The 27,906-nt window shown below is 37.7% G+C and overlaps 1 protein-coding gene across 4 annotated transcripts in view; it reads right to left on the bottom strand.

The window, feature by feature from the left end:
* Nucleotides 1–27,906, bottom strand: part of fam13b (family with sequence similarity 13 member B) — a 61,598-nt gene that overhangs the window by 7,389 nt on the left and 26,303 nt on the right. The window contains exons 7-18 of one of the 4 annotated variants that reach the window (XM_079438597.1): nucleotides 21,397–21,512; nucleotides 10,683–10,724; nucleotides 8,822–8,941; nucleotides 8,575–8,698; nucleotides 7,215–7,318; nucleotides 5,573–5,627; nucleotides 5,388–5,490; nucleotides 4,629–4,694; nucleotides 2,288–2,498; nucleotides 2,070–2,208; nucleotides 1,067–1,148; nucleotides 588–737 (exon numbers count right to left, since the gene is read on the bottom strand). In XM_079438597.1, coding sequence (XP_079294723.1) covers nucleotides 588–737; nucleotides 1,067–1,148; nucleotides 2,070–2,208; nucleotides 2,288–2,498; nucleotides 4,629–4,694; nucleotides 5,388–5,490; nucleotides 5,573–5,627; nucleotides 7,215–7,318; nucleotides 8,575–8,698; nucleotides 8,822–8,941; nucleotides 10,683–10,724; nucleotides 21,397–21,512 — 1,312 coding nt within the window. The remainder of the gene's footprint in view (nucleotides 1–587; nucleotides 738–1,066; nucleotides 1,149–2,069; nucleotides 2,209–2,287; nucleotides 2,499–4,628; nucleotides 4,695–5,387; nucleotides 5,491–5,572; nucleotides 5,628–7,214; nucleotides 7,319–8,574; nucleotides 8,699–8,821; nucleotides 8,942–10,682; nucleotides 10,725–21,396; nucleotides 21,513–27,906) is intronic. The other 3 variants (XM_079438598.1, XM_079438599.1, XM_079438600.1) reach the window with 3 other exon arrangements.

Genomic DNA, 27,906 nt, shown 5'->3' with positions numbered 1-27,906 from the left:
GGAAGTAATCGTTCGCGATAATGACAGCTGTTTGCGTAGCTTCTCAGTGAACTACAGCTCTGTGTAGTAAATGCTCAACGAAAGCATTTAAACCTTCGGTTTATTTAGCTACCGCTATAGGGGTTTCCTGGGTTTCTTCTGCGGGGCTTATTTGGAGTTTCAGCGCGAGAGCGCCCTCTGGCCGTTGGATGGAGATTTACTACTGATCACAGAACCGATTTCATTGCGATTTATCGTGCCGCCCTAACACTAACCAAAAGAAATACAAGGCCAGTGATCGACCTCACTCAGCATCACCACAAACTACGAAAATGTCCATCAGTAGCGCACTGACAACCTCACAAAATACACTATAAGAGGGCCAAAGAAGCATTTTGGAAACACAAGCTCGGCCTATGAGCCCTTGAACCTGATCTGAAATTCCTCATAAACATACACTTTAGACGATTAAAGAAGCTGAGACACGTGGCTGAGAGCGTCCCGTAGCGGGAAAGCGTCTGCGAGACCGCGGTCAGAGACATTTAGAGAAAGAGGAGAGCAGAGAGTGTCAAACTCAAGTCTACTTACTGCTGCTTAAGAGTACTTACAGAAGTGGGGCGCCTGTCTAGAGGCATTGAGGGGGCGTGACAGTGTAAAATGGGGTGTGTTCGGGACGGAGGAAGAGGACGAGTGGCGTCTGTATGACTGAAGCACGGCCTGGTGCCTCAGGGAACCTTTGGGTAAGAGGTGCTGTCGTCCTGCCGATGCGCGCCATCCGAGTGGATTTAGTTAAAAAGAAAGAGAGACTTTATACGACAGTGCACCTCTGATGGGGGGCATCAAATGGAAATGGATGATGGGAAGTGTGGGGGGCCAAACACAGTGAGCGGAGGGCTCTCCAGTAGAGTATGAGGGTGGTCCCATGAGAGAGAGCCCCAGAGCCTCTACAGACATGCAGTGTAAGGTGCACTTCTCCCACAGAGGACAGGGGAGCAGGCCTGGACCAAGACCGCCCAATAACATATGACACTGACTATCAGAAACTCCACACCCATATCACCCCCCCAGCCCACACAGCCACTCTTACCTTTGAGCTGCTTGCGGATTTTGGTCAGATCAATCATCCACTTCAGCACCTTTGGATCAGCTGCCTTGTCAGCGTGAGATGGCTGCAAATGAAGCACAAATATCAATTTAACTGATAATTTCTGAAATTATTAATGCATGTGCTGCAGCTCAGATGATTTAGAACAGTACGATTTTTAACGTTTTTTTTAAGTAGTCTCTTCTGCTTACCAAGGCTGCATCCAAAATACAGTACAAAATATTGTGAAATATTTTTACAATTTAAAAGAACTGTTTTCTATTTGAATGTGTTAAAATGCAATTCGTTGAACTGAATTTTCAGCATCACTGCTCCAGTCTTCAGTGTCACATGATCCTTCAGAAATCATTCTAATATGCTGATTTGCTGCTCAAAGAAACATCTATGATGATTATCAATGTTGAAAACAGGTGTGTACAATTTTTTCAGCATGTTTTGATGAATAGAAAGTTCAAAAGAACAGCATTTATCTAAAATAGAAAGCTTTTGTAACATTATACACTATTTTGTTCAAAAGTTTGGGGTCAGCAAAAACTTAATTTTTTTGGGAAATTAAATATATTGATATTATATGAATAACCTTTATTCAGCTGGGATGCATTAAATTGATCAAAAGTAACATTAAAGACTTACTTTACAAAAGCTTTCTATTTCAGCTAAATGCTGCTCTATTCATCAAATAATCCTGAGAAAAATTGTACATAACTGTCTTTAACATTGGTGATAATAATAATTAATATTTCTTGAGCAGCAAATCAGCATATTAGAATGATTTCCGAAGGATCATGTGACACTGAAGACTGGAGTAATGATGCTGAAAAGTCAACTTTGCATCCCAGAAACAATTACATTTTAAGTCATTTTAAATTGCAATAATATTTCACAATATTGCTGTATTTTAAAATCGAATAAATGCAGACTTGGTGAGCAGAAGAGATTACTTCAAAAACATTTACTTTTGACCACTAGTGTATATCATTCTAACCTTGTAGTTTCTCTCTTTTTCAAACTGTTCCTCAAACTGCTTGATCTTCTTCTTGAGGTTCTGGAGTTTCTTAGTGAGCTGGTGGGAGACGTTGTCTCCCTTCGGACTGTCTTTAGAAGAGAGGGAAGCACGGCGAGGCCTGAGAGAAGTGACACGAGCGTGAGTTTAGCTGTCAGTGTATCGGAGTATTCATAAGTGTCTGTGGTCTCTCTGCTCACCTCCCACAGGACAAAGCTTTGGTGGAGGATGCAGCATCGTGATCCTGCTGCAAGAACCGCTGACTGTGGCCAAATTCCAGGAAGCGTCGGGCTAGCAGCGGCTGAGTATCGTCTTCTAGAGGCAGCGGCACCATGCGGCCCGCCAGCGGGGACAGCTGGGCCTCCCCTGACTCGGTCTCCTCTTGCCATGACATGAACACTGGCACAGGGTCTGACAAAGACACAGACAAAAGCACTGCTATTAAATATCATCAATATCATCAGCATAACTCGATCGCATACATTTCCACACAGAGTTAGGAGTTCACAACAGGCCTGGCTTTGAGCTATTAACCCAATGTCTAAAGGGGTGCGCAGAAATCAAAGCTGCTCTGAAACATGTGGAGCGAGCCAGAAAGCACATAAAAACCAAGACTTCCTCAGAACGCTTCGTGGAAATAGACAAGCACTGTGTTATTTGGCAAGTGACGCTTCTGGGTAAGAGTGCACAGTTGAATGTCATCCACTCAGGCAAACATTCACACACATACATTCTGGAGCCAAAGTATTTAAAGAGCTGCTACATCAGCAATGACAGCAGCCATTGTTTATCGTGCTCGATGCAGGGAATCATGCTCAGAGCAGAAGTCACGTTGATCCGACCCGACCCGAGAGGGCAGAGAATGTACTGGACTGGGGCCTGCTATGGAAACTTAGCCGATCAAATTTGCACTGACTAGATGTCTGACATGGTGGTTGATTAGGAGAAAGATGATGCATTTGCTGATAGCAGATGGTAAATAGTGGGAGTCAGCAGGACCAACCGGGTGCATGTGAGTCTCAGGGGGGCGAACTCAAACTGAAGGCGTTTTCGCACTAGAGATTCCATTTGACGTCAGAACTGAATTTGGTTGGCGTCAATGCTAGGTATAGTTAATACATAATAACTGTAAAAGGGCTGCAAAACAATTAATCGCATTCAAAATAAAAGTTTGTTTACATACTATATGTGCGCTTACTGTGTATATTTATTGTTATATAAATACACACACATATGTATATATTTAAAAAATGTGTATGTACTGTATATAATTGATATTATATATAAATATTTTAATATATAAATCTAACATTTTTCCTTAATATATACATGTGTGTGTATTTATATATACATAATTCAGTACACACACATAGTATGGAAACAAACTTTTATTTTGAATGCAATTAATTGTGATTAATCGTTTTGCAGCACTAAACTATAATAATAATAACTATGTTAGCATCCACATCAATGGATAATAATGTTCTGTTTATTATAAGCACACCACTGCAATGTTGTCGTCTCTTGCTGGTTTGAATGCTTAAGCTCTTGAAAGTGGGTTGTGTTCTGATTAGTGTTTCTTGGGAAAAAAATAATTCTGAAAGTGATTCCAACGATATCGTTCCTCTGTTGTTATCACTAAAGCTGTAGTGTGAACTACGATTACTAAAACTTTACAGTTTTATTTATTGTTGGAGCTGGCCTTTTGTATGAAAGCAATCCGTCCTAATTTTGCAGAAGTAAACTGCTGTTGTACAAGTACACTTTAAATTTGTCTACTATAAGAAAATGTATTTCTACATGGAATCCGAGCCAACAGAACTCAATAGAAAGTTCTGCAGATTTTCAGAGCATTGGCAGTATTGATTCACAACATTCCTCATAGTCATGTATGTATATTAAATATTTTGGGTTAATACATTAAATTTAATACTCTTATTTCCGTTCAACATGCATTTGCATATTTAAATCCCTTCTGTAAAATTCCACAGATTTTCCCTTAAAATCAAGGTGGAAAAATGCAGAAAAGGTCCAAAAGATTCCATTTGGACCTCCTTAATGCTACTTGTCCTGGAAGAAATCACCTCTGGCAAGCAACAAGTGCATCCACAAGTGATGTTCTGGGTGCAGTTTTGGTAGAAAAAACATTACGTACATTTTCAGTGCCTATGGGTGGTGATGGCGCAGTGGATAAGACACATGCCTTTGGTGTGAGAGACCCGGGTTCGAATCCACTGTGAGACACCAATGTGTCCCTGAGCAAGACACTTAACCCCTAGTTGCTCCAGAGGCGTGCGACCTCTGACATATATAGCTTTGGATAAAAGCGTCAGCTAAATGAATACATGTAAATGTCTATTCACAATGTAACTCATGTGGTAGATGTTAAAAGTGTACTGTGGTTTGCATTAAGGCGGTGTGAGAAGGTGGCCATGGGGGAAGGGGCGGAGCCAAACTCAGGTTCGAAACGAGTGAAAACAGCTTGAGAGCAACAGTGGGCGATGGACGAGCTGGGGGGAGGGCTGTGGAGATGCTACTTACCGCTCCCTTCTCTCTGCAGGTGCATACATGTGAAGTCAATGGATGGGAAATTGATGGGGCATGATGCTGACCAGGCATGGGCGGAGAAAGAGAGAGATAGCACAGAAGAGTGCAGTGAGCTATGATCCTCACACACACACACACACACACACACACACACGCACACGCACACGCACGCACACAGACACATAATGCTGCGGATCTATGGCTGAAATACAAATGAGACATAACTAGCATTCACTCAGGCCACATGAACCATATTTATGGTTCACATACATCTACACATACATGAGAAACAGAAATGTGGATGTTGGTGGTTTATGAATAATAACGGTTTACCTTCCATATTTATAGCACTGTGTTCTATTAATTTCACAAACTCTCGAGTTTCAAATTCAAGGGCACTGTTAACATTCAGCCAATGTATAAATACACAAAACACATCCCATCAGTCTTATATGAGCTTAAAGGTGAAGTGTGCGTTTTCTTCACCACAATTTGTACCAAATTGGACTGCAAAAATAATGACTGATTTCCAAAAAGTTTCCCCACTTCCACTGGTCAGTTAAACAGATGCTGCCCTAAGCTTATGCAACTTGCATTTACATTTTTTTTTAAATAAAGCTAACAATATTAGTGTTTTTTTTTTCATATTATCTGTTCATTTATACGATTTTGCATAGGGACAATTTTTTTGTTCCCATTAGCAGTTAATACAGTGCAACTTATCTTTTACAGAGAAATTATATAAATAGTTACCTTCTTGTTCACTGTCTGAGAAAATGCTTCTGGTCAGAGACTGAGGGCCGCTGTCTGGCTCTGTGGACTCATTATTAGCATTCAGGTCACAGTCTTCAGGCTCCTGCGAATCATTGAAGAGCTTTGATTAGACGCTTCAGCATAGAAAAACAGACAGAATCCTGGTGCTATTCTAAAATACTCACACGGGTGATAACATCAGCCTGGTCCATCTGCTCGTGGTCTGGGTAGTTCTTCAGTCTGTGTGAAGATGGAAACAAATGACTATGAACTCCACAGTGAGGTGTGATCGGTTCCCTTCATGCATGTCAATTATAGAGCTCTTTAAATGTCTTGCTTGGAAAAAAACCTAGTCATATTTAGTTTATTAATAAGGTCGTAAAACAAGCAGAGAATCCAGGTAGGACGGCAAAAGTTTAAGTGTATTGAAACTTTACAAGTCACACCCACACATACTATACAAGCTAACAGACTGTGACTCTGGAATCTAGGACGCTCGCTTATCCGATGCAAGGTGTAACAGGCTTACAAAAGTTTTTACAGGAACACAATTTAAAGTTTACAAGCTATTTCTAGCTAGAGATTTCTATTATTATTTTCCATTAAAGGAACAGAACAATTTTGTATGTTCCTTGTAAAAGGTTATTTTTGTAAGCTTTCAAAATCAGCCTTTTCATTAGATGAGAGTTTTCTTTCACTAATGGGCTGTAAAGCAGCTGAAGTCCAGAAATATACTCCACGTGAGCACACAAACACAGACATGAATGCCTGGCCAGTGCATTCATGCGTGAGGTTTCACTATACATACTCGATGTGCGTTCTTGCGTGCCAGTGTTCAAGGGGGTAAAATGTCTGTGCTGTTCAAATGCCCATGCCACTAAAAATATTATTCAGGCATGTCAGATTGTGTAGTGTGTGCTATTGTATTCACTAAACCATGACAGTAGTTAACCTGTAAAATGACTATAAAAGAATTGTGGTAATACTTTAGTATAGGGACCAATTCTCACTATTAACTAGTTGCTTATTATCATGCCTGTTATTAACCGTAATTGTTTATGACCCTACAATGCATACTTTTTAAATGCAACAACGTGATATTGAAAGTAGCTAGAAGCATTTGCATTCATGTAGGCCTAAAGATGATTTTTCAGAGTAGTAGTAGTAGTAGTATATTTTTATTTAATGCCATGTCAGCATCTTAGGCTATTTTCATGGCAAAAACAATTAACAAAAATACAAGTATAATAAATACAATAAAAAACAGAAAACATACAAACACAAGTTATATTACATTAACATATGACAAAAATCCCAAAACTTTTTCTGGTAAAATTCTACTAAATAACTAATATAATCATATAAGAGTTTTCTACATAGATTAAAAGCTGGACAGTCCAATAAAATATGTCTGACAGAAAGGGGAATCTTGCAAAACATGCATTGAGTAGGGTCTTCACCTTTAAGTAAAAATGCATGAGTCGGTCTTGTATGACCTGTGAGACATCTGGTAAATACCACTTGATCAAATTAGTTTTAAAAGAGATTAAAAATCTGTTTGAAATGTATTATTTGCACATGTATCCCACTCTTCTTGCCACTTATTTAATATATAACAATTAATAATAGGTCTGATCTCTGAGGGAGGAATTTGACATTTGTTTACTTCCTGATTAAAAGCCTTGATTTTTCAGAAACACCTGCATGAGGAAATTATGAGTGGCACAATTCCAGATGCATGGATTTCTATTGAAATGAGTGGATTTAGCCTCCAAAAAAATGTGCAAACTCTTAATTGTGATCAGATCTCAACGCTTCCAATCTAACCTTTCTGTGCTGAGATTCTCAGCTTCTATGAGAGTCTCTGTGTCAAGGTCCATCCCAGAGCTTTCTCCCGTGACAGGGCTGCTGAGCTGAGAACCTTGAGATTCCTGCAGGGAAAAGGAGAGTAATTACCACTGACTGTACTGACAGGTTTACAAGTGAAAAAGATAATACGTTTTGGCATTGCACAATGCCAAATGTTCTGAACACTTAAACTCATCAAGGCCTTGCGTGTGTTTACTGATGACGGCGTCTCAAGGTCGGGAGCAGATAACATTGAGGAATGAGGTGGCTCTCTGAGGGAGGGAGTGTTTGCGTTGACCAGGTGGCGCTGTCATTCCTCAGGGACGGCTATTAAAAGAAGGTGACCCAGTTCATATGTTCCTAACCTGTGGCCAGGCCACAAGAACTTTATGCACGTGCATGTGGAGGGAAGAGAAGCCTCCCAAAGAGACTGTTAATCCCAGAGACCCCAGACACGCTCACCATTTTATTACACCTCACAGTCAAGAGACGCAAACCTTTATCATCAGCTCTGGTGACGGTTCTTCAGAAACAGCTTCACATCATTACTTAATTAGCTACTTGAGGAAAGTGCTTTATCTGAAATGTTTCGTTCGCTCCGGCACGGTGTTAAACGGGGGAAGATCACTTGTGCCTGCTGAGAACAGATGATGGTCTGTTTATCTGACAGGAAGGCCCTTGTTTCTCACTCTGCTGACCTTGCTGATAGCATTGAGACGAATTATGCTCAAGGACTACAGAAATGATCTAATGCAGTGGTTCTTTACCTTTCTGACTCCACTGTCCACAACGATATTCAAACCCCCCCTAGCCCTAGTTTTGTTTTCAAAACTTATTTTAATCTATGTTCATTCTCATATCAAATTCAAATATCAAATATCAAATATCAAAACTCCAGAAATGTTCTTCAGGGAGCAATACTCTTTTTAGCCAATTAATCTACATGACTCTTCCAGTCGTTTGTGTTTTACAGAATAAGGACTAAGGGTACAGATTTATTAGTTTTTTCCAATAAAATATTTCAGGGCTTAGCATAATGAAATGATTCATTAAAAATGCACTTTTATTTTTTATTAATTTGCATGACTTTTTCTCATCTATAAAACTTCTAAAATTTGGCTACATCATATATTCAGGGTTTCCTAGGCTGTGAGAATTCTGGTTCTCCAAAGCAAACAAAAAGTTGCCGAGGGGGTGAATTTGAATAGATTTTGTATTATTTTCAGTTGGTTTCAGCTAGGTTGAGAATTACTGGTCTAATCACTGTTCCTCTAATTTTCTTAGTTCTGTCGTATCAAATAAATAAAATCCAGACAAGCTTATCCCTCTAATTGCTTACCTCGCTATTCTCTGATGGCAGGCCCTCCTCTGTAACCTCCGGGAGAGTCTCAGTCTCTGCCTCAGATTCAGACTGCACATCTTCATGGTTCTCAGGCCCTGCTGTCTTCTGAGTAGGGCTGTTTCTGTAGAGAAAAATACATATAGATTCATATTTTCACCAAATATTAACGTTCAAATTTCAGCTACAAGCAAATAAACACCAGGTTTAGCGTCGGCATGTGCTGTGTGTGTATTGTCAAACTCACCCCTGAAAGGGCTGGGAGTCCAACACCTGACTCTCATAGCTGCCGAGCTCCTTGTCAATAGAGGTCTGCAAGTCCAACAAGTGCTGTTCCACTGCAGCACGGATGGTCCTCTGGATTATACTGCAAAGAAACACATTCAAGGCGTCTGACACAACTGTATATATATATAAAAAAATCTTCCCATTGAGGCCAGATACACAGTACCCATATTTATCACAGTTCGACCTTTTTAACAATGTCAGCCAAGGAGTTTTCAGCGCAAGCTCAAAGATCTAACAAATATCCCTCCATTCTGAGCATCACAGATTCTTGTGTCTGAAAATAGAAGTGTTTTGAGCGCACTAGACCTTCAGTATTACAACACCCAAGTCTCTGATGTGTCCTGCACTGAGGCTCTGGCTATGTTGAAGTCATAAGAACAATGGACCCCCAGCATGCCTTCCTAACCAACCTCCACGTGCCCATCTAGCCCAAAAGGCTCGTTGAGTCACGCTGCCTTTTGCCAAAATTCCAGCAATAAATCAATAGAGGATGGTGCTGTGCACCTAAGTGCTGCAGAATTTCATGGCCAGATGCACTAGTTTTGCCTGAAGCTGCAGTTTGGTTACAGATACTTTAATGCATTTTCTGCTCCGAGGCCTTTTCAAAATCGGATAATATTCTTCCTCCTGCACAACACGCTGCTGATAGTCAAGGCTTCAGCTGAAAAGCCATTCGCTAGTAGGAAACGAAGAGCTGAATGCAATTTTTTCATCGTTCCAGAAATGTTTAGAGCTGAATGTTCTTCAGTGAGCTATGCTCTTTTTAACCAATTAATCTACATGCTCTTCCAGTTGTTTGTGTTTTACAGGAAAAGGACTAAGGATACATATTTAATTGTTTTCTTACTTGCAATTTCTATGCAATAAAATATTTTAAAGGTTAACATAACTAGTAAAATGTGTTTTTGTTATAAAATGCCCATGGCTTTTTAAGGTTTTATTTATTTGCATGACTTTTTCACGTCTAGAAATCACACTTTTAAAATTAGGCTACATGACAGATTCAAGTTTTCCAAGGCTTTGTGAATTTTGGTTCCTGAAAGCAAACAAAAAGTTGTTGAAGGCGTGAATTAAAAAAAATATATATATCTTAATTTTCAGTTGTTCACTGTAATGAATTACTGGTCAAGTCAAGTCAATATTATTTGTATAGAGCTTTTAACAATGCAAATTGTGTCAAAGCAGCTTTACATCGCTGGGTGGCTTTATATCAGCTTTACAGTATTTAGACGGGGAAATGGTTTGTCAAAATAGTGTCACTGGTCTTAATGGCTGTTCCTCTAGTTTTCTTAGTTCTGTCATATCAAATAAATAAAATCCAGACAAGCTTAAACCTCTAATTGCTGGTGAGTTTCTTTCATTATGAACACAATTAGCGGAATCTCAGCAACATATAGCTTTTTTGGCAGAATTCCATTTTTAATTCTAAGTCAATGTCCAGACGGTCTCTCTGTCGGCGAGATGGCATGCCCTAGTTATCTGCTTTTAAGACCATAATCACATTTGTTCAGTTACATTTTGCCTTCTGTCCACCTAAAAAGCCTGTTTATTGCATACTGTGGCCGTCTGAGTCAACAAATCTGATTTAGACCAAAAGATAATTGCATATGGACCAAATTAATGTCAGAGAAATTTACTTCAAATGGACCTATTGGTTAAAGAAAGGCCTTGTATGCTGTTCATGTCAACAGCAAACAAACAAGACTCGGAGCAAACCATATGATTCTAGATGGGACTTCTAAGAATAAAACGTATGAATTATTTACACATACATATATGGTTGCTACTGAACTGCTTTTAAAAAAGAAGTAGATACTTACGCGGCAGATCCTGGAAGAATGCTGATGGAAGAAATGTGTGAACTGGAAAGAACGGAAACGGAAAGAAACATTAGGATGATTATATTAACTATGATTTTTCCTACCCAGCATCCTTATACAATAATCGCTGTATGTGCCATCGGGGAAAAGACGTCTCATTTAGTGTACATTTCACAAGTAGACTGTAGAACAACATGGTTTATCTTTTCCCGTAAAGGTCACAGGAAACGTCAGGAGTGTCAGGAAGTGGGCATTGGAGATGAATTGGGGGCAGCGTGACAAATTCAGATATGCTAGGAACGCTTGCTTACATAAAACTAGCTGCCTGCTACTTGTTAGCACCCGTGTCAGGTTCTGGGAAAGGAACAAATAAGACCTTGACTGATACAGCAGGTGCTCACCGGCCGGCCACATTAGCACACAAACACACACGCAAATGAGCGTATACAGAAACAGACCACACAGCTGCCTCCAAAATGACACAGGACCTCGTGCTTGTCCTATGGTACAATGTCTTGAGCTCTCTAGGCTGCTAGGAAGACTTGTGTCCAACCCATGTCGACCCCATGAAAAAGGAAAATCCTGACACCTGACACTTTCTAGAAACTACAGTCAAGTGCTAGTCTGCAAGGTCAGAACGTCAAATGATTTCCTGATTTCTAGGATGTGAGCATTTATAAAAAGAAACGACCACCGAATCAGACCAGTTCACTTTTTTTTGCAAAATCTGTCAGTTTTTCTGATTTTAAGATTTTTGAGATCGCTTTCCTCATTTATAATTTGTAAAAAGCATACTAAGTAACTTTTTCCACTACAGTCCCCCCCTTAAAATAATACTTTAAACAAATTATAGTGTTCACTCACAACAAATAGTATATAATCACATGACCAGCTAATACTTCATTCTAATTCATGAAGAACCTTTAATATCAAAGGAATCTTTGCATTCCACAAAAGGTTCTTTACGGTGGAAAAGGGTTCTTCACACGATTAATACTAAATAACACTAATTTCTTAGTGCTCATTTAAGCTTCTATGTTTCTCTGAACAATTATACGAGGCCACAAAGCCACAATAGAATCAACTAAAAAGTCCTTGTTGAATGAATCAGACTGCATTTATCGTCTGTTAACTTAATGTAGATCTATGGCACATTGAAATGGCATTGTCTATTTAAAAATACCATTGCAATTAAAAGACGAAGCGTCATGGAGAAAGCAAACGGCTGCTGGGACAACTAGAGAAGCACTTTTTGAAAAATGTGTCAGCACTAAAAAAAACAAAGTGCATCGCTCAATATCGCAAGAGAACAAAACGAGCCTTGTTTAAGACATACTCAGTATCTTGCCCACACAGAGCTCAGAGATCAGTTACAGTAATGCATTCACACTGACCGTGCATTACTCAGCATGAAGCACTTTAATAAAGAACCTTCTGTAACATCCTTCCATTCATTTCTTCTGCAAGACCTCACCTGAACTCTGATGCCAGTGACTTAGCCTGAGAAACAATAAAAATACAGATGCATAATAGGGGTGGCACGGTACGCAGATGTTACGGTTCGGTACGTACCTCGGTTCGGGGGTCACAGTTCGATACGATTTCGGTACAACAGGAAAAAAAATTAAAATCTACTATGTAGATTTACTACTATGTAGTAGCTAACCATGTCCTTTTAGTGGCTGGCGTTACTTTATTAGAACTCGTTATTTGCTTTCCGTGGCTTTCTGAATACAGTCACCAACCCATCCCTGCACTTCACACCCCCTGCACAGCCTGGAACATAACATTTATTTCCATGATCTGCCATTTTCGCTGTTATCCTCGCTTGTTTCTTCACAATACCTGCAGAGCTTCTGATGGTTCGGCTGGCCTAGAACATGCAAATGTTGGGGGCGTAACTATTAGTGATCCCGAATGTAACGTCACAGTCGGTGTTATGTTCTGATTCGCCTATTTTTCAGTGGTCTTTTGCATTCATGAGATTTACATAAGGAGGAGGAAACAATGGTGTTTGAGGTTCACTGTATGTCATTTCCATATACAGAACTGTTATTATTCAACTATGCAAGGTAAATACAGTTTTCCATTCTATGGCACCTTTAATATCTGCCAATGGGCACAATCTATTTAATTCAAGGTGAAAACAGGGCTAAAGTGTGACAAATCAAGCAGCCGGAAATAAAGAGTGGATGGAGCTAAGAGTAATACGTTGTTTCACTATGAGATCAGCTGAGGCTTTAAGAGGATTACACGCAGACGGCTTCCTCTGACTCGGCACTTTATCTTATCAGCATGAGTGGCCAAAACACACACAAGGCACTCATTGGTTGTGAATTAAATGCTGTATCATGCAGTGATTCATCACTTTCACAATTATGCCCGAATCTCCATCTCTCATTTTCACCAAATAATCCTAGTTCAGCTCATCAGCAGTGTTACATGAGTTAGCAGGGCTTTCCGTCATGCGATCTGAGAGGCAGTGAGCCGTCTCATCTGAACGTCACATGCAGCCTTGGACGAAAACCAATAAACAAGACAGTCCGACGGGAACAAATCAATCCAGTTTCACCCAGAACGACAGCCTCTCTCTCAACATCCGCAGCTTATGTTCCACTGAATGTCTAGAGATTTTCTCCTCTGAGACATTACCTGTGAAGAAGGACTTGACAAGCCATGTTGTTCGGTTTGGTTCTCGTCGATGAGCCGTTCTGGTTGTTCACGGTGGGCGTATGGTTATCCTGACTGGGCACTTTGTGGTGCTAAAGTCTGTATGAGCAGGTCAAAGAGCAAACACAGGCTGCGGGCGCTCATTCTGCAGAGTCCTGTATGTGCTGTCTGCCTGTGTGCGGGACTCAGCACTCTGCTAAAAAAGTGCTGCAGTGGAAACGCTGGACCCTCGCTTAAATACATGGCCGTCTGACGCAGCCTCGTCACTAGTGCTCTGGGCCAATCGTCTCTCCATACACACACACACACACACACACACACAGAGAGACAGAGCACTCCCTCCCTTCAACTCAAACACCTGTTAGACATTTATATAACCCTGTTACTGTCCAAACAACAGACAGTCTTCACCCCTTACTGCACTGCCGTTTACAGTTAAGGGAATCACTGACTGATGAAATCACACATAAATACAGCCACAGATGTCATCTTATATGGATAGTTCAGCCAAAACTTGAAATTCTGTCATCATTCAAAACTCATTGCTTCTGCTGTTCTGCTCACTAACAGCTTACATTTTGGTCAGTTTCTCACACAAAACTATCATCTGGCTTCAGAAGACTTGAAATAGCATTCAAGTAATGTAGATCACTTTTTATGGATTCTTTGAGCTTTTAATTCATTGTAATCACATTAGACTGAAAATATTTGGCCGGAAATTAATTTTCACTTTTTACATGAAAGAAGTCTGAGCTTTTTTCAGATTCTGTCAATTTTATAATAAAATGAACCCTAAATGGTTTTTGTATCCTGTGGCATGCAAACATTAAAATACAAAAATAAAAGTAATGTTTTTTTTTTGTTTTTTTATAAAAATCATGAATTTGTATTATTTTCATCCTAATAAGATGAAAAATACCAATAAATAAATTTTCTGGTGTCTCTTTATGGTCTTGCCCTTTTTAGGGTTAATTACGTAATGAAAAAGTTGACAAAACTGCCTTGTGTATAATTTAATTGTTTATATGCAACACATGTATTATTTGAGTGTTGATTATGAAGTAAATTTGTTTTTTTTAAATAAGCATTTGTTTCATTTTTGAGGCTAAATTTGGTTTTGCTGATTCAATAGAGAGATTATTTCTTCGCATCGCTAACACTGAAGGGTAATGGTGACAGAATTATAATTTTTGGGTGAGCTATCCCTTTAAGCTGCACACTGTCAACTAACACTGGTCTCAGCCAGATGGAGTACATGTCACACTTCCTGGACTTCTAAGGATGAGCAAGAGTATCAATTAACTGGAAACAAATTAAGAAGTTTCCAGTTCAGTAACCAGTGAAACGACCCAGTTGTCATTTCCAATGTAATTTTGATGAGATAATATTCATATGTTCTGATTCACCTATTTTTCAGTGGTCTTTTGCATTCATGAGATTTACATAAGGAGGAAACAATGGTGTTTGAGGTTCACTGTATGTCATTTCCATGTACAGAACTGTTATTATTCAACTATGCAAGGTAAATACAGTTTTCCATTCTATGGCACCTTTAATATCTGCCAATGGGCACATAAAATCATTTAATTCAAGGTGAAAACATGTTTTCATAGCTCACTGACAAATATTTGTTTGAAATATAAAATCACTAACAGCTTACATTTTGGTCAGTTTCTCACACAAAACTATCATCTGGCTTCAGAAGACTTGAAATATCCTTCAAGTAACGTAGATCACTTTTTATGGATTCTTTGAGACTTTGTCTCTTTTTGAGCTTTTAATTCATTGTAATCACATTGAACTGAAAATATTTGGCCGGAAATTAATTTTCGCTTTTTTCAGATTCTGTCAATTGTATAATAAAATTAACCCTAAATGGTATTTGATAATATGAGAACGAAAAACCCCATTAAACAAGAGAGATACAGATGATGGCAGAGTCATACAGACGTCCTCATGGCATGTACTCTGATAGCTTGGTCACAGTGAGTATCAATTTTCCCAACGTGTTATGCTCGACATGCTCAGGAGGGTGAGACCCAATAAATTCAGCTGGATGCCTGCGGTAACGCTTAAAAAGAGGAGTGGAAATGAGTTATTACACTTTCCATGTATGGCTGACCATATAGGCCAAGAGTTCATGTTGAGTCAACACTGCACTTGTTTTGATGGCTCAGTACAAGAGTGCATGGGAAAATTAGGAGACTTGATCCTCTCAAATGTGTTGACACACATCTGTTCTGGAGATCCCAACGTCTCAAATGCCCCGATATACCACAGTCCTTAAACTGTAGTGTGCCATAGTGATTGAAGATCTAAGCTTGAAACCAAAAGGTTGTAGGTTTGAATCCCACAAAGGACAATCAATGAACAATCTCCATTGCGCTCCAAAGGGATAGTTGTAGAAATTTGTGTTACTTTTGCTCAACTGGAAGATTACAGCACTAGTAACACAAGGACCAAGGTCACAGGTTCGATTCCCAGGGAATGAACATACTACAAGTAAAACGTGAATGCACATCAAGTCACTTTGGACAACAGTGTCTGTTAAATGAATACTAGTTTTTTTTTTTGTTTTTTTTTTTTCAAATGCATGCCAAACCGGAGGTTTTTGGTTCAAGGACGTGTACCATTACACCCCTAGTGTTCCAGGCTTAATAAACATGGACTAAAGCCACAAAACTAAAATTTTCAGCGGAAAATGACAACTTCGAAAACATCAAGTTATCAATATAATAATAATAATAATGTTTTATTTTAAATAGGGCCTTTCAAGATCCCAAGGTTACTTTACAAAATAATACAAGCAATTGGCAAACAAAATACACCAAACAATCAGAGGGAACATTCAGACAAACAAGTGTTGACAACAAGGAACAAGAGGTCTCGCAATCATATGATGAACATCAATTATGTCAAGAAAATGGCCATGTGTCATACAGACAGAAGTTGAGAAAAGGGGAATCAGAGAGGTAGAAGAGTTATTTAGAGATCAAAGTGAATAAATGAGTTAATCTGTGATTTAGGGCCAACCAGCAGGATTTCAGTTTAGTCTGCATTTAGTTGTAAAAAGTTATCTGACATCCAGGTTTTAAGTTCTTGAAGACAGGAAACAATAGAAGGACAATAGAACAATAGAAGAAATTATTTCAAACTATAGACTAAAGTACAGTCATCTGTAAGGAACATTCGGTCAGGGTGAAAGCATCAATTAAGGCTTCTCTATCTAATATGTGCCATAGTGATTAATATTGTATATTATATTGATTAATATTGATTAATATTGTATATTAATAAGGTCCCATATTGTACACCTTTCTGGAGTTTTATTTAGGTTTTGATGTCCTTAAGAATATATATATTGTTGCTCAGTAATGGCATGGACGCGTTGCTGTCTGGGGGTTTGGCAAAAGGACGGTGGGCGGTGCTCGGGATGGTGACTGAAGGCGGTGACTGAGTAGATCGGACGTCACATTTTTACGGAAGTCACAAGGGATCGTGAAAAAACAGCTACTTTACGCAGGCTGTGTGCTCTTTACTGTGGACTGACTGATTTGAAACTTGTATGTTAGTTACACAGCCCCTAGACCTCTGTTATCATGAAAAAAGTCAGTTTTGACAATATGGGACCTTTAAATATCTATGCCTGAGACCAAAAGGCTGTAGGTTTGAATCCCCCAAACACCAATCGATGAGCAATCTCTTTTGCAGGATAGTCGCTGGAATTGTGTTCCTTTAGCTCAACTGGTAGATTATGGCACTAGTAAGACAAGGATGAAGGTCACAGGTTCAATTCTCAGGGAATGAACATGCTACACATACAATTTGAAAGTCACTTTGTAAGTCATCAATATCAGTGTGAACCTTTATTTCAAACTACAGTCATCTGTAAGGAACTCTCCGTGGGGGTGAAGGTATCTATGATGGCCTCTCCATCTATAATGCAAACCTGTGTAGGCAGTCTTTAGGCAGTGTGAAAGTAGTAACTGACCCTTCCACCTACAGACCAATGCTGTCAAAAACTGTTCACACGTTCCAAAGCTTGAACATGTCTCAAGAACACCAATCTACCGATGCTTATTTTAGGGCTGTGTGAAAGTATTTTCCATAGCTGGCGAAGGATAGATTGCAGCACTTATATTTAGCTTTATGTGCGACACCCTTTCAGATTCCACTGGGGCACAATGGGGGCAAGTATAATCACTGCAGGACCCCGACGTAAACAAGTCTTGCTGCTCTTTCTCAAGATGCCACCAAATACAGACACTTTTCCTCATTTTATCATCTGTAAACACACTTGACTGTTGGATAACCTGTTCTTCACTGATTATTTGAGAAGCATGCCAAATTATACGACAATAAAGCAATTTTACACAACATGCTGACTACATAATTTGAAACTGAAAATGCAGGCCGGAAAGTATTTATAGCACATTGTTTGGAGCAAATTGCATTCTCTGAAGCAAAAGTGCCTCATTACATATCATAAAAGCTATAAAATGCTATCTGTTACTTCTGTGAATGACAGGCCATTAGAGATAGCATCACAGCCTCAAAATATAACAATGCTCCTGTACGCCTCTGTCGTGACACGGCCCATGTCCTTAAGGAGGTTAACGATGTGAAACCCTTCTTGGCCTTAAAAGGGTCATGACATACTTTTAAAAGTTTTTTTTTTGCACCCAAACAGACCATTTTCAATTAAATGAGTGGTTTCGCTGCGGCCTTTCCTTTAAAGCTTCAACCTAAACAGCCATTGTAATTCTTGGCTATCATCAGGAAATAAATCACCAAATAGTGCAATACTCAAGACAGGCCCTAATTGAGCCCTTTATGCAAGATGATTTGGAAGAAAAAACAAACAATGTCCAAATGTTTTCATAAATGTGCTAAAACTAGTGGAAAGAAATGCTGTAAAAAAGGCCAAATACTTTTGTGCTGAAAAGAGCTGTGGGTGAATCTTTTAAAAGCCTGGCACTGATGAACAGCTTATTAGACCCAGAGCGTTTGGATATGCTCGTATTAATTAGCAGCTTTGCTCCGCCCATTTCCCTGCTGATCATGGTGTTTCTTGTGTCTGACTTGGACTGCAGCAGCTGCCATCCAAAGCTGTTCGTGCTGAGACTAAACACTTTAAAGTGGTAGGATTAGCAAAGTGTACGTAAGATCCTATACGAATAAACAGACAGGGCGTCTGGAGCTTCGCCTCACACAGAAGATGGTCTGAACTTGTTTAGGTCGGGAACACTGTTTATGCAACCCAAATGGCATTTTACAGCATTACATGTGTGCTCCTGACCCATTTTTGTTTAAATTCTAAGTCAGCAGAGCATGTATCCTTCAAAAAAGCAAAGTCAGAATGCATTGCAACAAGCTGAGTACAAATATACACTACTGTTCAAAACTTTTGGTTCAGTAAGATTTTTTTTTAATCATTTTATTTAGCAAGGACACATCGATCAAAAGGTAAAGGTAAATGCATATTCTAATGTTATAAAAAATAATTTTCTACTAAATTACTGTTCTTTTTAAATTTCCATTCATCAAAGAATCCTGAAAAATATATCTTGGGTTTCCACAAAAATATTAAGCAGCACAACTATTTTTGCTGATAATAAGAAATGAATAAGAATAATAAAAGAATAATAATAAACAACACTGCTAATAATAAGAAGTGTTTCTTGAGAAGCAAATCAGCACATTTGAATGACAGCTGAAGGATCATGTGACACTGAAGACTGAAGCTGAAAATTCAGCTTTGATCACAGGAATAAATTACATTGTAAAATATTTTAATATAGAGAGCAGTTATTTAAAATTATAATATATTTCAGAATTTTTCTGCATTTTTGATTACATTAATGCAGTCTTGGAGAGCATAAGAGACTTCAACAAGAAATCATTATAAAAAAAAAAAAATTGCCCCATATTTTGGTGTGGTCTGTATATTGTAATTATATATATTATATTGCTGTATTTTGCTCAGTAGAGTGTCACATTTTTTATTTTTTTCCCTCTTTATTTATAAAGGGACCATGCACAATTTTTAACATATAATTTCCATTTCATGTATTGTACCAGATTTAGCCAAAGGCTATTTTTCATCCGTAGTCCTAAATTGTTATAAAAGCAACATCAAACGTCAAAATCAAAAATCAATTTTGAATAAAGTCTCTTGTATGCTATTTCCATGACGCAATGCCTATGAATGTTATAAATAATTCACTTCTGAGAACCTTTAGAAGGGAGCGGTTCATGGAACAAAACCAATGACAGCAGCAGAGCCAAACAATTAAGTTTCTTTGGAAAGAACGCAAGAATATAAATCTGTCTTGCTTCAGCAAGTATTTCTCAATGTTGTTTTGACACATGCCGACTCTCATGGCCATCTCTTTATTAGGATTAAAGGTTGAAGCATTTTAATCACCTTAAACACGGAGCGACTGTCCAAACACCGCTACCTTATTATCACTGAGCTGATTCACAAACGTTTCACATTTTGTCTCAATCCAAAACACCTATCCAATTTAGCTTGTGTCAGACAGAAACATGCTACCAATCCATTTTGCGTTACTTTACCAGACACCTCTCGGCAGACCGCCCGATGTCTCATGAGAAGAGCTACAGGTTAACGACAGCCATTAATCATACTCTCCACACCCTTACATACCACGCTTAAAATCTAGAGCATGGCTATAAAAACAGCTACACATAAAAAAAGATGTTAGGCTCATTGACTTGGTATGGCTCTGAAGTGCTAGCTTTATAACATGGCATCAAGGCAAGGCCATCTGACATTTAGGACGCTGGAGTTTGAAGTCACCATCTGAAAGTGTGTTCTGATCGACTTCAGAGGAACAAAGGCCAAGAGAGATCACGGCTCAGACGGCTGATAGGGCAGTTATGGGTCTGAACGCAGCGGGCAGATGAGGATCAGACAGCAGTGTTGAGAAAACTAAAGCTACTCATACTCAAACTATAATCAAGCTACTCTTTAGGGAAAGTAATTAGCTAAACTGCAACATGCAAACAAAAAAGTAGCTACTTAAGGGGAAAATATGTATTTTTTAAATGCATTTTTTAAACTACTTACTATTCGATCATGCAATTTATTATTTAACCTGAGGCATATTTTTCTGGCACAAAAAATTTAATTGTTAATTAATTTAGGTCAACTCCCATTTAGGGTACAGCATTAAACTTGGGTAGATAAATCCACAGCAAACAACCAGAAATACTGGAATACTCCCTAAATTAGATCATTCTAAATAATATAAATATTTTGTTTACATGAAATGTCAGAACTGTCTGTTTCACTAAAATTGACTGGACTTTCCCACGCCGCAAAAACTAAAAACATGCGTATGCCTGTATATATCAAATGTACTAATCAATTGAAACTAAAAACTGTCACACTAATCATACATTTTGTAGGAATCATAACTTGTAGTAAATGAACACTCTAATTTTCAGTAAGATTTTGAAATGTTTTTTGAAAGAAGTTTCTATTTGATCAACAATACAGTAGTAATATTGTGAAACATTATTACAATTTAAAAACTTTTCTATTTGAATCTTTTAAAATAAGCTTCAATGTTGAAAACAGTTGTACTGCTTAATATTAGCAAGTAAAACTTGATACTTTTTTTCAGAATTCTTTGATGTATAGAAAGTTCAAAAGAATGGAATGCATTTGAAATGAAAATCCTTTGAAACATTGTAATTGTATTTGATGTCACTTCTGATCAATTTAATCCATCCTTTCTGAATAAAAGTATTACTTTCTTAAAAAAAAAAAAAAAAAAAAAACTTATTGAACCCACATTTCTGTTGCGTTAACACAATCAAATGATTCATATCAAGAGCTGGTGGAAAAACATGTCAGCATGTGATAAGTGGCACAGATGTGAGGTTATGTAAAGGTAACTTGTGTTACTGAACTTTTAAATACACACACGCTCATATTAAATTGCACAGGGAGATTCTAAGAGGGATCTCAGACTAGAGAGATCCCAGATGAAGATGTATCTAAAACTGCTTTTACCTGGAGGAGGGGGCGACATTGGCATGTTTAGGGGAAAGGGAAGAGGGACCGTCCTCCGCGTCCCGCGGGAGCTCCTCACAAGCCTCCAACTTCTCTTCCTCCAGGAGCTCGGTGATCTGCAGGGGTGAGAGAGAGAGGAAAATGTGAATACCATAGGCCCGCTGACACCACTTCAGCAGCATTTATGTCGAATTCATCATTAGTATTACATTACATGTCAACATCTTACGCCCCTGTGAGATCCAGGCATTATGCAATGCCCCACACCTATGCCGATTATCAGCAGGGAGCCTAATTTACACGCCTGCAAACATGATCACACGCATGCTGTGGGTACAACCGCTGATTCGTGACATCACACGTACGTTGGTGATAACTACAGGATGTTATAATGCTGCCATGGATCCTGAGCTTATTAATTAGATATACTCATTAAAATGATTATTTGATCTATTTTAAGCATGTAATTCATATAAATTTAACAAATGTAATATTAGACTATTCAATTATGGCGCATTAAATAATTTTAAGTCTCATCTTATCTTTACACAGTGGTGGCCAAAATGATTACAACACTAGTATTTTCAGCAGCTAAAAATGGTTTTAAGTCAGTTATTTCTATCTTTTTCTGTAGCGTGTCAGTAGGAAAGTGTGCATTTCCAAACATTCATTTTGCCATTAATTGTAATATTCCAGTGAGATTTGTGTCTGACAACAGCCGGTGCTTCACACAGAGATCTGATCTGATCATCATCCAGTCTGTCTGGAGTGACATGAAGAAACAGAACAAACGGAGACAGAATAAATCCAGAAGAACTGTGGCAACGTCTCCAAGACGCTTCGAGAAACTTACCAGCAAAGCTACAGTACTGTTAAAAGTTGTGTAAAAATGCTGTAAAATGAGGATGCTGTCAAAAATAGTCATAAATAGATTTTCTTTATCAATTAACTTCTATTCATATTGACACACTACAGCAAAAGATAGAAATAACTGACTTAAAACCATTTTTAGCTGCTGAAAATACTAGTGTTCTAATCATTCTGGCCACCACTGTATATCTGAGTGCATGCGTTTATCACCTGAATGAGTTACGTAAATAGGTTTTGATGAAATATGTGCTAACAGTCCGTCAGAGGAATTCAAAGCATGGCACACAGCGTTCAAGGCTGCACATCCGTGTGTAAATCTATCTGACAGTATTTAATATCAGACAAACTTTGGCACTAGCACATCATCAAATGCACCCTGCATCTGCTGCAGTATCGCTGCCATGTTGCCATAGCAACCATTTCCCTCCACATCTGATTGGTCGAGCGGGGCTGCTGTTGAGGGACCGTGCAGATAGGAGTCACATGCAGCGTGCAGAACAGCTTGGAGGACGACTGCATTTTCACAAATCTCTATATGCTTCCAGCTACGGTTCACTCTCATTTATCTTTTGGACACTGAAGCCCCAGATTCTGCAGATTTAAGCCATTTTATTTTAGGATCTTTCATCCTACCTGCTTTTCACACTATATTTCTTCAGACTAGTGTGTTGTATTGCACATCTTAGAGGTGGGAATCCTTAGGGACCTTGCCATTTGATTTGATCTGCTTTTTTCAGGAAGACAATGCAATTACACCGAGACTATGCATTGTACTTATTCAGCAAGAGCACAGCTCAAAATGCACATCTATGTAAAGATCTAGAATAAAAGTATAACTTTAATGCATTCTGTGTCACTTTGGGTAAAACTGCTTTTGGATAAAGGTAAAGTAAATGTACAATGCTAGTTGGTTGTTTCCTCTGAAAAGATGTGCTTTTAAATCTAGCTGAACACTTACATAATATCTGAAATGATTTGTCCTCCTATGTTTTTTTCACCCAATTATCAGAATTAATAATAGTAATAACAACATCAGTGGCCAAACGCATAACAACAACAACAATAATAATAATAATAATATAAAATTACAAAATGCTAATCAAATTATTATACATTTTATTATAACTAATACCAATGCCAACAATAATTCTTAACATTATTATTAGCAGTATGTATTATTATTATTATTATTATATTTCTTATAACTAATAAATAATAATAATAATAATAATAATAATATACAATTACAAAATACCAATACAATTATTATTGTGTTTATTATAACTAATAATAATGCCAACAACAATCACTATTATTATTATTAGTTGTATATATTAATATTCTATTTCTTATGACTTAATAAATAATAATAATAATATAAAAATACAAAACACTAATACAACTATTATTGAGTTTATTATAACTAATAATGCCAACAACAATAATAATAATTATTATTAGTAGTATTTATTATCATTGTTCTATTGATTATAACAACAATAATAATAATAATAATAATAATAATAATAATAATAATAATAAATTACAAAATACGAATACATTTATTATTAATAATAACGCCTATAACAATAATAATAAAAAAAGTATTAGTAATAGTATGTATTATTATCAACGGTTCAAAATGACAAAATACTAATAAAATTATTATTGTACTAATAATAATAGTAGTAGCTGTAGTAGGAGTAGTGTGTATTATCATTATTCTTTCTTATAACTTAATAATAATAATAATAATAATATAAAATTACAAAATACTAATACCATTTTTATTATTGTTTATTATAACTAATAATAATGACAACAACAATTATTATTAGTAGCAGAAGTATTAGTATGTATCATTGTTATAAGTTAATAATAGTAATAATTGTTATTAATAATTTGTGGACTGATGTAGAATTTGTCTCAATGGACACAAAAGCGGAGGTGTTATAATAAAATGAACAAAGTAAAACTTGCAAAACTTGTGAAGGAAATGACCCCTGCCTCACACTGTTTTCATTATTAGTAACTAGGGGTGGGCGATATGGGAAAAATATCATATCACGATTTTTTATAGAAATATCACGATTCACGATTTTTATCCCGATTCTTTGTTAAGTTTTACTATTTTGGTTTTACAAGTTGTCTGAGCATTACAGCCAAACTAGAAAGACAAAGATGCATGGCAGATATTTAGGCCAAAGTGGGCGAAGATAAAAAATCTTTGTCATTATTTTATTTTCTTATTAAAAAATAAGAACAAAGATACACATTACAAATACACATAATATACAAATAAAACAAACAGTGCTTTATTTCCAGGTACAATAGGTGTATTTAGCAGAGCATTCAATGAAATTGAATGAACAAATATAAAAATAAAACACTAGATAGACTGATTCCTAAAGCAACTGTATTAAAGTTTTTCAGTCAAGAATAGTGAGTGATTTTTCTCTTTTGCGTTTTGTTGTTTTGTTAACGTTAAATGAATAGTTCCCCCACAAATTAATATTCTGTCATCTGTCTGTCAATTCTGTCATAATGTTGTATTTTTATATCATCATTTACTCAAAAGTTGTTTTAAACCGGAATGAGTTTCTTTCTTCTGCTGAACATAAATGCTATTTTGAAGAAGGTGGAAAACCAAACAGTTGCTGGTCCTCAGTGACTTCCATAGGATTTTTCTTTCCTATCAAAGTCAATGTAGACCAGCAACTGTTTGGTTTTCCACTGAGTAAATAATGACAGAAATTAAATTTTAGGGTGAACTATCCCTTTAATGACAGTCGACAGCACGTTTAGTGTCCTGTCCCTTTAAGAGCTGCACGCATCTAATATACAGGCACGCATCCGTTTCTCTCTTAACTATTTACTTTCATTTTAGAGATAACCAACTCAGTCTGTATGTAAACCTTGTGTGTTTTGACAGTATTAGCGCAAAATATAACTTAGTTGAGTAATCAGGCGCTGTTAGACAGGCGTTTTAGTGCGCGTGCTTCAGGTGTATGCGATCAGAACAAGCGCAGGTCAGACCAGCGCGCGAATTAAACATTTAACCAGCAAGGCTTGTATGCAAATAATGTACTTTTGCGATCGCGAATAAGTGCAGTGTCCTGTCTGAGTAACTCTACTGCTGTATGTCGTGTTGTACAGTACATAGAGACGGCGGCGCCAGAACTGTATTTGACAATGTGCGCGGTAGCGCGATACTACGATATTTCTTAAAAAGCAGATCGTGGAGACATTTTTATCGTCCACGATCAAAAATCGTCATATCGCACACCCCTATTAGTAACTACTGCTTTCAAAACACGACCACATAGTCTTAAGCACAGACGCTGCAGCCAGGGTGGGGAAAACACCCTCACAGCTTCATCCATGATGCTTTAATACCTCCAAGAAGCTGAAGCACACAGAAACTCAGCCTTTGTTTGGCCTCAGAGGCTTCGTTAATGTGCAGCCTCCAGATTATACAACATCTGCATACAAAAACCAACAGCAGAGAGCTGACGGAGACTCTAATTAAAGGCGCTCTTCATTAATTAATTAGTAAAAACGCTGTCAACCACACACAAACCAAAGAGGAAAAACAACCCACACGTATGGAGAACTCATCTCACAGCCTCTGAGGAACAGAAAAACAGGCTCAGCAACTGTGTGCAAAGATCTGCAGCGTTGCACGGTCACCTGCTTTATTTCTGTGTCTGGCCACAACAGGTCGGAACATTTCAGGGCAGAAAAAGGAATTTGAAGAACAAAAGGACACAACCTTTTTACAGTCACCAGAGTTTGAATGATAAACACACAACAGCAAGAGTTGCTAGGGAGATTAGGGCACGGTCACCAGTCAGGGCTGCTCATAATAAGCCGTGCATCCTTATATGGACAGAACATCGTCCACCTCTGTCCCAAATCCAATCTCTTAGTAATATGGGATTATCAAAATGATTTAATCTTAGGCACTTATGTAACAAGCCCTGCCAAGCCAGAATGCTTTATTCAATGCAAAATCACGCCAGCCTTGACATGGGCCAAACAATTACACAAGTCAGCTCCATCTCATCTCAATGAGCCCTGGGTGAGGCATATGATGAGTGCTTGGGAGAGTCTCTCGAGCGACAAGCTTAGAAATAAATCTGTGATTTACGCCCATATTCATTTCAGCATATGCCAGCTCCTAGAGCACTGGCCTGAATCGAGATAGGTCACCCAGGACCTTCCCCACGCTGCTTACATTTGTTTCTGTCCCTTCTGTTTCTTATGCCGTCTCTTACAGTATGGAGTCGGGATGCTGTAATGTCTAGTATTTTCAAGCATGTCTGCAGTGGAACCCACTGAAGCCAATAAGATCCGTTTCAACCTGATCTATCCTTCAAGGGAGGCTGTGAATCTGCTCCAAGCAGACTAGAGTAGGGCCCTATGAAAATGCAGATGGAATGGCGGAATCCTGTATAATGCGGAGCGCCACAGAACTTGTCAAATTTTGGATGAATGAACCAAAAGTAGGCTAGTACAATTAAATCTATTACGACTACTACTACTATTAAAAAAAACTTACTATTACAACTTCTTTTAAGGAATAATCACACAATATTTCTTCCATGTTTTAATTTTAATTGTAAACCCCCTTTGTCAAAAATTAAAGTGTTTAATTTTCATTTGATTAAAATATAAATGAAATTAATGTTTTATGGATTCGATAACCAGAAAAATTTAAATACACACAGAAATTCAGAAAAATAAATTAAAAATTTTTCATAGGGCCCTATTATTGTAAAATTACATTTTAATAAATTAAGTTGTTTTTATGCATTCAAATAATCAGACATGCTTAAACAGAGAATTTGGTAACAATAAAACTTTTAATAAATTGACGTTAAATTGTATAAGCTTCATTATTTTATTGAATTAGACATGCTTTTTGCTTAATAAAATTTTATTTGACCCTTAATAAGACTCCACAAAAATTGAAGTGGAAAAAAATGGAAACGAGAAAAAAAATTTGAGTTTGGAAAAATAAATAAATAAATAGATAAAATGGAATTTGGGAAAAAAATTAAAATGTTTTTACAGGGCCCAACTAGAGCTCTGGTCCAAAACCTAATGAGCTTCATAAGTAGGGTGCATTTTAAGGCATCATCGATGTGAAGACCTGGTCCAGAATATTTCATTTGGTAGCAAAATTGTACAGTCATATTTACTGATTTTTTAGCTATTTTTGCGTGCAAAATTCTGTAATATCAATAGGAATCTGTGCAATCTGGAATTTCCTTGTGAGGCTGGAAGATTTCCGCACTCAGATTTGTCACTAGCTTCAAGTTGGCCACACAAATTCCCAGCGCTGACCAGTGACTGCCTGGTTTGAAAGTGACGTCTGTGTGAACTGTGGTTTATATCTCTCTATTCTATTGACAACAGACAATGGACCTTTTTTTGCCCACAAAACTACTGAAATTCTGCTGTGACCGCACCTGTACTATTTTACATAATGCATGTGAATACTATTAAATGCTGCAGTGATGACGTATTTTGTATGCCAACCAGGAAGGTACAGTACAGAAGTAATTTCCCTTGACAAAAGCCCAATAGGATTTTCTCACTGGCTTCTGGATTATTAGTGAAAAATGAACGTTAATG

Source organism: Barbus barbus (genome assembly GCF_936440315.1).
Source record: "Barbus barbus genome assembly, chromosome: 17".
In the NCBI taxonomy this organism is placed as follows: Eukaryota; Metazoa; Chordata; class Actinopteri; order Cypriniformes; family Cyprinidae; genus Barbus; species Barbus barbus.
This window is presented reverse-complemented; position numbering and strand designations above follow the sequence as displayed.